This window comes from Poecilia formosa, unplaced genomic scaffold (assembly GCF_000485575.1).
Source record: "Poecilia formosa unplaced genomic scaffold, Poecilia_formosa-5.1.2 Scaffold475, whole genome shotgun sequence".
In the NCBI taxonomy this organism is placed as follows: Eukaryota; Metazoa; Chordata; class Actinopteri; order Cyprinodontiformes; family Poeciliidae; genus Poecilia; species Poecilia formosa.
This window is the reverse complement of record NW_006800414.1, coordinates 250,951-263,424: the sequence shown is the minus strand read 5'-3', so window position 1 is coordinate 263,424 and position 12,474 is coordinate 250,951. Positions and strand designations below refer to the sequence as shown.

The 12,474-nt window shown below is 42.0% G+C and overlaps 2 protein-coding genes and 1 long non-coding RNA gene across 4 annotated transcripts in view; 2 read left to right on the top strand and 1 right to left on the bottom strand.

Moving 5' to 3' along the window:
* Nucleotides 1–3,395, top strand: part of LOC103156351 (uncharacterized) — a 21,268-nt gene extending 17,873 nt beyond the window's left edge. For both annotated transcript variants that reach the window (XM_016664276.1, XM_016664275.1), the window contains one exon: nt 2,965–3,395. In XM_016664276.1, coding sequence (XP_016519762.1) covers nt 2,965–3,113 — 149 coding nt within the window. In that variant the 3' untranslated portion in view covers nt 3,114–3,395. The remainder of the gene's footprint in view (nt 1–2,964) is intronic.
* Nucleotides 1–11,938, bottom strand: part of LOC107833887 (uncharacterized) — a 22,554-nt gene extending 10,616 nt beyond the window's left edge. Inside the window, exons 1-2 of the long non-coding RNA XR_001659662.1 lie at nt 11,053–11,938; nt 6,790–6,793 (exon numbers count right to left, since the gene is read on the bottom strand). This is a non-coding gene — a long non-coding RNA (uncharacterized LOC107833887). The remainder of the gene's footprint in view (nt 1–6,789; nt 6,794–11,052) is intronic.
* mrpl37 (mitochondrial ribosomal protein L37) lies at nt 4,861–12,474 on the top strand. The gene is made up of 8 exons (XM_007578355.2): nt 4,861–5,384; nt 7,089–7,272; nt 9,128–9,243; nt 10,033–10,221; nt 10,297–10,451; nt 10,588–10,719; nt 11,945–12,019; nt 12,179–12,474. Exons 1-8 carry the CDS (start codon nt 5,003–5,005, stop codon nt 12,254–12,256), a joined length of 1,311 nt encoding a protein of 436 aa, XP_007578417.1. The 5' UTR covers nt 4,861–5,002; the 3' UTR covers nt 12,257–12,474.

Sequence of the window (12,474 nt, the reverse complement as noted above, 5' to 3'; positions counted from 1 at the left end):
ACAGATTGCCCGGGGGACATGGTCTCCGCGGGAAAAACTGCAGCACATCAACGCCTGGGAGTTGAAGGCTGTGCAGCAGACATTGTGACACTTCCTCCCAGGCCTGCGCGGAAGGCATGTCCTGGTGCGTTCGGACAATACTTCGGTGGTTTTTCATATCAACCATGTGGGGGGGTGGGGAGAGAAACTGTTGATAACATTGCTGAGGCTGACCCAGAAGCTCTTTACCTGGGCAGCCCCTCTTTTTGCCAGCCTGAGGGCGGCCTACATTCCAGGGGTGCAGAATGGGCCGGCCGATATTCTGTCTCGGGGACACCCACCACCGGGGGACTGGAGACTCCACCCGGAGGTAGTGGGGGTGATTTGGGAGAAATACAGCATAGCAGCTGTGTTGTCTCCATTTGCGTCCCGAGAGACAACACATTGCCCGCTTTGGTTCTCCCTGGCAGAGAGTGCCAGTCCCCTGGCTTAAGATGCATTGGCACACGACTGTCCGAGAGTGCTGCTCTATGCTTTTTCCGCTGCTTCCTCTGATTGGCCCACCACTCCTGAGAGTCCTTCAGGAGGGACATCAGGTCCTTCTAGTGGCCCCCTTGTGGCCGGGGAGAACCTGGTTTCCACTGCTGCACAGGCTCTGTTGCAGCTCTCCAATGCCTCTTCCCCACAGGAAGGTCCTTCTGTCACAGCTAGAGTGTCGGATCCTGCATCCCAATCCCAGTCACCTCCAGCTCTGGGTTTGGCCACTACGAGGCCCGGCATCTCCTTCTTAGAGTATGACGGAGACGTCTGGCATACAATGACTAACGCCAGGGCCCCTTCCACCCGACTGGTGTACACTCATAAGTGAAAAGTTTTTGGCAGTTGGTGTCATGCTAGACATGAGTATCCTGTACACTGTTCTATTTCAGTTATTTTAACGTTCCTTCAAGCACTGCTTTCTCAGGGTCAGTCTCTGTCCACTCTGAAAGTTTATGTGGCTGCCATCTCTTGTTGGCGTGCGGTGGTGAGTGGAGAGATGATAGGACGTAACAAAGACGTTTTTTTGTTTCTGAGGGGTGCATGATGCTTGCACCCTCCCTTACGCCCTGTCGTACCTGTGTGGGACCTCTCTCTAGTCCTCACTGCGCTGCAATCTCCCCTGTTTGAGCCCTTGGCGGAGGTGAGCCTTGAGTATTTGTCAAAAAAGATTGCTTTTCTCCTTGCCATGGCTTTAGCGAAGCGGGTGGGTGAATTACATGCGTTGTCTGTTCACAAGTCCTGTTGCCGTTGGAACCCAGCTGATTCTGGCGTTACTCTTTGGCCTGACGTGGCATTTCTTTCTAAGGTGGCCTTTTCTGCGAGCCACTCTGTGCCCCTACAGCTTGCTTGCTTTGATGCAGATGGGCCTGTTGAGCCCATCTCTCTGCCCTGTTAGGGCACTGGAAGCGTATGTCAGACTCACAGCTTCTCTACGGCAGTCTGATAATCTGTTTGTTTTCTACGCAGGGCCCCACAAGGGGCAGGCCCTTTCCAAACAGTGTCTTGCACATTGGATTGTGGACGTGGTGGAACAAGTGTACATTCTACAGAGCCACCAACCTACTGGTGGTGTACAGTGCCATTCCACCAGGAGCATTAGTGCGTCAAAGGCCGCTATGACTGGGGCCACTCTGGAGGCTATATGTGCAGCAGCCTCCTGGTCATCTCCAAATACCTTTGCTAGGTTTTACAGGGTTAACCTGGCCGCCTTTCACCCACTGGAGGGGATCCTGTCCCAGCGTTCATCATCATCCCAGTGAAGTGGGCATGTTTGTGGATCGTTTCTTTTCTGCGTGTGATTCCTCAGGACTCTGTTGGTAATTGTCATCCAGTGCTTTAAGCACTGCCTCTGGCGGTCAGTAGGTATGAAATGGAACGAAAGTTACGACTGTAACTACGGTTCTATGAATCCCGGATAACCGCCAGAGCTTTTGGTCCCTTGGAATCATTGGGTTTCGCGAGAAGATTAAGGGACTGAGCTGTCATTGTCACTTGACTATCTCGACTTACCGGTGTCACCGGGGGTCACGTGTGACCATGTTGGTATAAGATTCTTGACCTGTGCATGCGCAGGAATGATCATTCAGTGCTTTAAGCACCGCCTCTGGCGGTCATCTGGGATTCATAGAACTGTAGTTACAGTCATAACTTTTGTTCCTTTTCATGCCCAGGTGGCACTAAGGGTGTGAGACCAGGTTATCTCATGTGTACAGTCAAGATATTAAGTTTACAGGCAATCATTGAACAAAAAAGGATTTTTAGCAACACTTACATTATCACATAGTTTTTCATTGTAGGTTTGCCACATTCCTTGGGCGTCTGGGTTTTCTTTCTTTTTGTTTGACAATACAATCATTGTGTTGCAGGTAATTTCTGTTCTATTGCTCTTGCCATATTCAGTTCACTTCACTGTATTTATCATTGTTTAGGTTTTGCCAGATGAGTTCATTCTTTTGTGTTACGTTTCTTTGTTTTTTCTTGTTTGAATTTATTGTTCTGTCAGATTTTTTCCTTTTGGTTTCTGAAGCCTTATGTCCTACTTGCTCACCTTCTATGAATTAGTCTCCTCCCTAAGTTTACCTGCTTTCTCCCTGCCACAGCTGAACCATATTTTCTCTGATTAGTGATTTGTTTTTTTCCACCCCTGCCTCAGTATTTAACTTTCTGATTTCTAATGTTCTGTTTCGGTGCCTGACTTTCATTCCATTACCTTTATCCCTGTACATGATCTATGCTCTATTCATTTGTAGTAATTTTTGTTATTTTGTGAGATGAAATGAGGGGTGTGCGGGTGTTTAGCAGATAGAATCATTTTCTGTGTTGTCTTCATGTCTAGAAACATTGATAATGCATGAGGGTGATGTATTAGGTCATTGAAGCAGGGAGAGGTAGGAGAAGAGAAAGAGGAACAAACAGCTTTGCATGCATCCCCCTGTGTATTTGCAGGTCTGCAGGGACAGATGTGGTACTGGATGCTTCTGGGAAAAGCTGCGATCCTCCTCCTCAGTTTGGCCTCTCTGGCAGTAAAATACAAGCGAGGACAAGGCATAAAGACAACTCTTCGTGCACCACAGCAGCAGTCTCATCTGTCATGAGTAATGATTTTAGATGGAAAAAATAAAGTTCTCAGAATAAGTCTTTTTTTCTTTTAGGTGGAAATTTGTGAAAAAAAATATTCTGTCAAAACTGATGCATTGTATTGGATAAGCATATTTCACATTTACATTAAAATATAATCTGTGTAATTTTTTTATTCTGTTTATTTATAACTATAAATAAAATAAAAATATAGAGAATAAGGTCATATCTCCCATGAAAGACTTAATGTCTAGATGAACGAAGGATGACATTAATCTGTAAGAGAAAATATCGTTGAAGTAGGTTTAAGGTCTTTGTTGTGGCAACTTGGGGTGGATTTTCTTTAAGGTTATGAAGCCCAGATAGAGGATGTTAAAGTTACAATGAGTAAAAGAAACCAGCAACACCACCTGGAATAACACTCCAGGAACAATGAATTGTAATAAGCATACAGGCAAGTTCTGCTGGAAGGAGGAGTCGAGATTTGAAAAGTTCTGCAAAATTTATTGACATTCAATATTTGAAAAACAAACAAACAAACAAAAAAAAAAAACGATAACAAAAAACACTTTCCAATTGGCAAAATCCTAAGACAGAATGTTTAAGATGGTGAATACAGTTAAACAAAATTATTGGTTGAAGTAAAATATTTAAATCTTAGCAGAGACTGAGACTTACCAGTGGGGGAAGTCGTGAGGGAAGTAAGCAACATCCAGTGAAGAAAAAGGGATCCCCCATGACACTACAAAGCACAGCAAATTATGGGGCTCCGTAACAAAGAAAAAGGTGCTCCAACAAAATAAACGCACAAAACAAGACACCGACACCACAGGAGCCTCAGTCCCTGAAAGAAACGAGCAAAACAACATGAATAAAAAATTTGGTACAACAATATCAGTAAATACAATATTGCACTTAATCCAATTAAATGGTGCAGTCATCAACGCCCCAGCGAACAGGGAACACCCAAGTTGATCTTTTCAAATGTTTTCTGTAGGCAAAACAGCAGTAACAGCAGATGTGACGCTGATAACAAAACAGAACAAACGAAGAAAAGGCCATAAAACATTTATGCCACATTAGCTTCTACTTTTGGATACACTGTCCTTAATTCTGATTTTAGAAGTTAAGAAGCATCAGATCCTGTTGACTGTGGGACACCTGGTTATCTAGGTGCTGCATCAAATTCTCCTCACTGCAAATAGGGCTACAGCAGCCGAGGAGACATTTAGGTCCCACATAGGAAGTGTTATGTTTTGCCTCGATAAGCTATTCTTAGAGATGATCCAAATCCAAAGATTATTTTTTTTTATTACCATGTAGACACACATTGTATGGTATTACATCCGGAAATTTCGTGCATGCGAGAGAACAAAGACAATTCATGTCATTCATAGCATTGCTGTTGCGGTGTAACTGTTGACAAAATAAAACCTGGAGATGTAAGAATAATAATTTATCTGTTGCTTAGAAAGTAGGACAGCATAATAAAGATTAGTCAAAAGAGAAAATTTGCACAACTTTATTTCAAATAATCTGGACATTAAAGGCCACATTATTTTTTTAAACCCATCTGTTTTAGGTACTAATAAAATTGCTTAATGATTGGCCAAACTCCGAGAGGGACTGAAATTATACATATGGTTTTCTGGATCAGACTTCCATAATTTAGGGAGAACGGCCTCCGTAGATGGCGACTTCAGTAAAGTATTACGAGGACAGGCGGTTATGTGTAACGCCCCAGTCCTGCAAGGGGCGCTAAAGGCTCCTGTAACCAGCAGCAGCTTATGAAGAAACGCCATCATGGCGGCCACCTGAAAGCACTTTAGTCTTTTAGTGAAGGCCACAGTTATCAAAAGACTTTTTAATCTTCCGAACAACCGTTGTTCAACAGTTGGACCGCATCATGCTCCCAGAAGCGACACGCTATTTAAAAGCGACAGTGTCTCTATTTTCTCCAAATGTTTTCCTGAATGCTTCTAAGCTGTCCGCACATGGAGCACCAAGCAGCCTTCAGACTCGGAGGAACCTCAGAGTCAGCCACTGCTTTGCAGCCAGGGTACCTCCTCAGAAGAAACCCAGGGAGAAGGTGGAAATCCCGGGACTTGAGATGGTGACTTACGGGGATCGAATGCACTATGTCCCCGGCCTGGCTAAGCCAGTTTATCCTCCATGGGAGATGAGCTTCAAGGACCCGAGGTATTACAGGTCTCCACCCGCTCAGGAGATGGCGCTGTACAAAGACAAACCGTGCTATGTATTCAACCAGAGGACCAGCATACTGGAAGGTAGGCTGCTATTCTTTGACTGCTTTAAAACAAGCTATTGATGAGTCTGTCGCAACAAGCAGTGAATCAATTAACAGCATAATAAATTAAAACGAGCTGGATAATTTCCACCTTCATGATTGCTTGTTTTTTTTTGTGTGTGTTTTTAACTAACAAAAACTGGATGTCAAAAGTATTCCCCATTAGACTGCGGTAAAGCTAGCCGCCTCTTCGAAAAGCCGGCCAGCATACGATATTCACGTGCGCGATAGCTTAAGACTTTACGGTACCCCTATTTACGTGCTGCTTTCACAATAAAAGCTCACATCCGGTTCATGGTTGAGCTACTGCAAGTAGATTTCCAGCGGCGTCATGTTTAGACTTTGTATTTATGCAGTTTCAAAAATAAATAATGTGTCGGAAATAGTTGGGGAAATTAAGCAATGCTGAAAAACTTTCTGTTTCTAGCGACTTCTCTCACTTCTAGGTGGCAGAGGGACACCTCTGGAACACAACCACCATGCTGGATCTGATGTTTAATTCCAAAATAAAAGCCTATTAAAAGAGCACGTTTTTATTCCCTCCCCCTCCCCCCCCCAAGTTGCCGTGCTTATTGCTTAAAAACTCTGTAGTGACTAATGTCACTTCTCGGTGGCAGAGGGACGCCTCTAGAACACAACCAGCAAATGTCAACCCGATCTGATGTTTAGTTTTAAAATAAAAGCACGGCAACTTAAGGGGAAAAAATAAAAACGTCTTATTTTAATAGGCTTTTATTTTGAAATTAAACATGTGGTTGACACTTGCTGGTTGTGTTCCAGAGGCGTCCCTCTGCCACCCAGAAGTGAGAGAAGTCACTGGAAACAGTTTTTCAGCATTGCTTAAATGCTTAATGTCCCCAATTATTTCCGATACATTATTTCTTTTTGCAACTACATAAATACAAAGTCTAAACTTGAAGCCGCTGGAAATCTACTAGCAGTAGATCAAATATGAACCGGATGTGAGCTTTTACTCTGAAAGGAGCTTGTAAATTAGGGTGCCGTAACGTCTTGTGTCGTGGCGCATGTGAAAATCGAGTGCGGGCTGGCTTTACTGTCGTTTTCGAAGAGCCCGCAGTCCCATGTTTCTCAACTAGCCCCTTTTTTGAAGGGGAAATCTGTTTACGGAGACTTCATGATCCATTTTATTTGTTGTTTCGGGTGCTTTGTTTGTTCATTTGGGATATTTAAAGAGTCTTCCAGTTCCAGCGAAAGATATTCGCTAGAAATTAAAGTCTATTGAAATTTGAGAGGGCGAACTGTCAAACTTGTTATTGTAGCAGACCTAGCTGTTGATGTAGAAACGTGTTGGATTTATGAATGGGTTTTTTTGTTCTGATCAGATACATTTATCAGAACATGTCGCTTCTTTTTTTTAATCACACAGTGCTGTGAAAAATAACAGAACTGTTTAATAATTATTAATACTACCTATAAGGAAAATAAGACATTTAAAGCCTTTAACATAGCATTGTGTTTATCAAGTTGTACTTCAATGAAGTTAATTAAATGCATTTTAAACCCTATAAAAGTTGAACTGTGATTTTAATGTGGAAACATTTCTGAAAATAAGCAAGGTTTTATTACTTGATAAACTACTGGTTCTAAAATCAGGATGAGCATCAAGGCTGACCTGTGATTAGATTATTCCAGCAAAACTCCTTCCTTTTCACATGTGTTCCAGGTGTGCGCCAGGCTGCGTGGTTGACCAAAACCCACGTGAGACCTGGTCTGCTGCCTCACCTCGTCTCTCTGGCTGCAAAGCCTGAAAACCAGCTGCCCGACCAGGACGAGCGCGTGCAGAACGCCATCAAACACTCACGGTTCTGGGACACAATGGAGCCACGGCTGAGAAAGGAGAAATACAGGTAGGCTCACTTATTAAAGGGGTTGAGATGCTGAGTACGCAGTTGAATATTCTAAACAGGTGGGATTTTTTTCAAAAACTTCAGGAAACCATTCTGAATCATGGAAGATTAGTTCTGTTCAGTTTTCATGAGGAATGAATAACACAAAATGAAAAGATTAATTAATGGACATGATTGTAAAGGGGCAACATTAGAGTGGACTGCAAACCAACTGCTTTGTTTTTAAGGGAAAAAAAGACCTGAGCACACTCACCACACCACATGTGGATAAAGAGAACAAGAAGAAAAGACAACAGAACCCATTTAGAGAGGAAGGTTTTCTGTTCAGACATATTGAGACTTAAGCATCATGCAGAGATGTTCCAGAGCACTGACTATTACTCATAAACATCTGTCTATGGACCATCAAATAACTGTAATAGTCATGTACCAGTAACACGTCAGAACAGTTCATTGATATCCCCTGAAAGAGTGAACTTTGACCCCTCATACAAGTAGAGATGAATTAACTGGCTGATACCGATTTCTGTTTTTTAGTGTATTAAGGATTGTCCGTAGAACGTGGATAGCAGGCTCTGCAGGTGTGGTTGTAGTTTTATATCCCACCAGAAAATTAAGACATTTCCAGGTTGCCCCTGTTTATGAATCTAACTATACGTCTGGAATCATATTTTGTTATGCTTCTCTTAAAATAAGGTGCATTAATGGCATACTGTTTGTTGTTGCATCAAGCAAATGAGAACAGTGGGTGAATTCAGTTTAGATATATTCACTAAACAAAATAATTATTTTCCCAGTATTTGACCTGCTGGTCAGCGGCCAGCGCCGTTCCAAAACAAATTGGTTGGTTCTGACTGAGAATGAATTGTCATAATTAAAATGGCAAGTACTTGTGGTATTTGTACCAAACTTTGAAAAGCACCCTCCATATTCACCTTATTGGTCCTGCTCTATGTTGTAGCATGATTGGTTTCTGCCAAACACAAATATACTTAAAAAAAAAAAACCTAAGTTGAGATAATTAGCAGCATCTCAATTTAATAACTAAAGATCAGGATAAGAAAGTCTTTGAATACAAAGAAATATAAATCTGACTCGTCCACTACCATCATAGACAGGAAATACAACTGAGATGAACCAGCACTTAAACACAAATGAGCAATGATTTGTGGTTCATTGAATTATGCAAAAGTCTTGATACCTTGTGTTGTACATGCGAGTTGATTCATGCCCCAGTTTAACCTGACCTGTGGACTCCAGCACTTCCCCTGCAGAAAAGCCCCTTGTTCATTTTATTGTGTTAAAATGTTTCCCTAAAACTCCTTCAGGTTTGGACTTCAACACAGAGCATGGGAAAACAAGCTGGTTGTTCTTAGTCTGCTGGTTCCAAAATGTTGAAATATTGTTACAGGGAAAGTTGCAAGAAGAACGAGACTACATTGAGTTCTATAAAAATCCATCTGGCCTGGGTGGGTAACATTTAGAACAATTTAATTTAGAGGTGGAGCACTAAACTGGCCAGCTGAAAATCTGGTCTTGATTTCCTTAATTTTGGGAGATCTGTGATTGTCCGATTCTTATCTTGGAGGGAAGAAAATCTAAGAATTTTACTCAACATTTTGAATTAAAAAGAGTCTACTGCTTTTTCCACATATTTGCACTGTAATCTGAACTCATTCTTAGAAATATATGGGTAACACTATTAGTTTGAGATGATCATGCATCATAACAGCAACTGGTCATGGGGTCTTTAAAATTCAGCCTTTGAAAGAACAACATTGTAACATACTTACAGTATGATGGTCTTACCAGTGAACATGTCCAAACAATCTCTCCCTGTGTGTGTATTCTTTAGCAACACTCTGCTCCTCAACCTGCTGCACCTCTGTGCTACCCTGCAGCCCACTCACCCAGCTGTTGGAAGGAGGATCCTTGCCGAGAACTACTCATTAGCAGCTACCTGGAAACGAGGTTTATCTGCATGTCAAAAACATGAGGAAAAGAATGAAACCAGAAAAAGTAACAGCAAACATTTGGCCAACTTCACCAGGCCTGTGCCAGCGGCTGATCTGGTAGAATTTTATTACCAAGACACTCTGTCTTGGTAAAACGGTGTCTTGAGTCAGAGGCTTCTTCTTGACATTTGCTGTAATACAGACTGCTACAGGAGATCTTTGCTGCCAGCATCCATCATCAGTTATAATAACTCTTTGAAGAATCTAAATGAATGAGTTACAACAGCATTTAATTTCCCTTTGGGATCAATAGAGTATTTTTCAATTTGAAAATCTATAAGATTAACTATGAACTCCTACAATTCCTCTATGTCATGATCTTCTCAGGTAGGGGAAATACTGTGAGATTCAAGCAAAATATTCAGTCAGCAGACCTAATGCTTAAGCTAATATTTAGTTAGCAAGTCAAATCCTTAGTTTGAAGCTAAATATTCAACTCAGAGCTAAAAATCTAGCACAACAATAATCTTAGCAGAGTAAATGACAAGGCAACTGAAACATTATATCATATGGCACTATGCAGAACTAAAGCGGGTAAACCTCACCTCAGTGAAACATGTCTGACTGGCACATGAAGTACAGCAGCAACAAAAGACTCAGGAGTAACATACAGGGAGGCAGCTGTTTGTTGCTCGCTCTCCCACACTTTGAGAAGCTCTGGATGACTGGATCTGGAACTGGGTCAACTCACAGACTGTTGTTGCTTCATTTTTAAGCTATTCTCTGTTTCCTGCTCTCCTGTCAGGTGAGGACCTGTTCCAGATCAGAGGTCGGAATGGTTTGCTACACTGCAGTATGGATCCTCTTCCTCGGATCTGCGGGGAACAGGAAGTGTTAGAGACATCAGATCAGGTCCTGGAAAGCTTCTATCCCGTCTCACCCACCATCGACCTTCAACAAGTTAGTGTGTACAAAGAGGAGATGAACTGCACAGGTGAGCCGTCTCCAGGTTTCTCTGAGGTGGAGCTCAGCTGGCCCAGTTCTAATCACCTCTCTCCCATTGGCTCAGGTTTTAGGGGAGAATACCCTTATCCTCATGCCCACACACTTTACTTCCTGGAGACATCTGATCCTAACTGTCAGCTCCGCCCAGAGCAGTTCAGAGCCAAGATGATCATGTTCACCTTTGGAAATGCTTTGGCACGTGCACACAAACTGTACGGGGTAAGGGTATACAAAGAAACGCACAGGCAAAAGTGTCAGAGCGCTCACTGTTTCTCCTTAGTCTTGACAATTCATCTGTTTTACACAATGTGTGTGTGCGTGTATGTATGTGTGTGTGTGGGTGTGTGTGTCTCAGACACAGCCACAGAGCCTGTTGGAGCGTCCCATAACCGTACAGGCAGTGGGGACCAACGGCAGAATTTTCCAGTTTCTGGTATTCCAGCTCAACACCACGGATCTCTCTGGAGATGACGGCATCAAGAATCAGGTCGGTTGAATGTTCTCTGGAGTTTCCATGGACTCATTACAAAGGAAAGAGAAAACAAATGCTAATCTGTCTTATCCCAGTCACTGTAAGACAGATTAAAACAGAAGGGTTTGAGTAATAACTTTTGGTGACATGTTTACTGTTAAAATCCTGCGAATATGGAAGTGCTATGATTCAGGACACTGGAGTTAAATCTGTGAGTCAGGAGGTTTTAAAGAAAAACTAGAAAAAGGCTTTTTGATTCCAACAGAGTTCATTCAGCTGAATTTTTTTTTCTCACATTTTGTCATTTTGCCAGTGATGTGAAAAAGTGACAATTCAATTCATAAACACTTTATTTATTAAAAGAGGACAAATTAAATATTGTTGTAACTCACATAATCCAAGCTTCTCCAGAGTCATTGTGGATAATTATGCTGAGGGCAGGAAAGACCCTCTGTAGCATTCAGTCTTGAAACAAATGTGCAGAGGCTGAAGGCTGTTGTTGTATGATGTTATGACATTCTAATAGCTCAATTTCTGTTCAGCAGAGATGATATTCCACAGCAACATGTCCTGGATGACACCATTAGTTCTTAGAAAACTCTGCTAATCCACCTCATTTGCTTTTGTTGCTCCTCTTTAAATCCCTGCTTGGTCAGAAACGGGTCCCTCTTGAAAAAGAGATCATAGGTTCCTATCTTTTTAAATAGAGGTTATTGTTAAATCTGGCAGAGAGACGTTGGATATGATCTTGGAAGAGATGGTTTGAACTCTCTCTCTCTCTCTCTAGCCTCCAGCCTCCATTTTAGCTCCTCTAAGCTTTGGACTGTAGTCCATAGCTCAGAGGAGTATTATTTGACCTTTTGAGATGGTAATCTGTTGCTCCTATCTGTAAAAAAAATGACACCTTGTTGCCGCAGTTTCACATCATAACTGTCCAAACGTAAAAATGTAAAAGCTGAAATCCAAAAATTACAAACAAATTATTTCAGCTAATAATTATTTGACCACTTGGAGGCACTACAAGACCGTTGAACTTTAATGCCCAGATCAGTTGCTCCTTAAATATGGTAAAACAATAAGTAAAAGTTAACTGACCTGTCCTGATGCTGTGGAAGACTGTGAACTGTACCCACTTCATCTTATTTAGATTTTTCTATGCTTTATTTGGTGATGTTACTCAGCTGCAGACTAATTCCTAACCTTCAGGTAAATGTTTTTCCTGTGTTTTCGTCTGCTGTAGGCCTGGTTGGATGAAGATGTTGAGCTGTATGATTTTGCAAAGGTTCGACCCTTCATCAAGAGGAAAGAAGTGAAGGTAGGAAAATCTAGCTTCCAGTTCAGTGTCTGTAACTAGTATGTTTTTCACATGTTGAAGAGTCATCTCCATATTGTAACTGGTTTCATTACATGTGTCGTGCATCAGAAGAGGTGTGGGTGGTAAACACTGACATTAACAGATGGCTCTTCTTTTCAGGTCCCAGCTGGCCTGGCAGGATACAAACCAGAAACATTCAGCAAATTCCTGGCGCTGTACCTCCACGGAGCGGCTTAGGACTGCTGCTCACTTCAGTCATTTGATTATGTTTGCTTATGAACACATTATTAGCAGAGAGTTGCTGCTTGTCAAGTATGGGATGCAGAATTAAATGTTAACTTTGATGAACTGAATTACTTCCCATTTTCTGCCTCCATCCATGTGCAAGAGTTTAATAAATGAAATTGGGTTCAGGATTGCATCTTGTATCACTCAAATAAAGGAGAACTAAAATC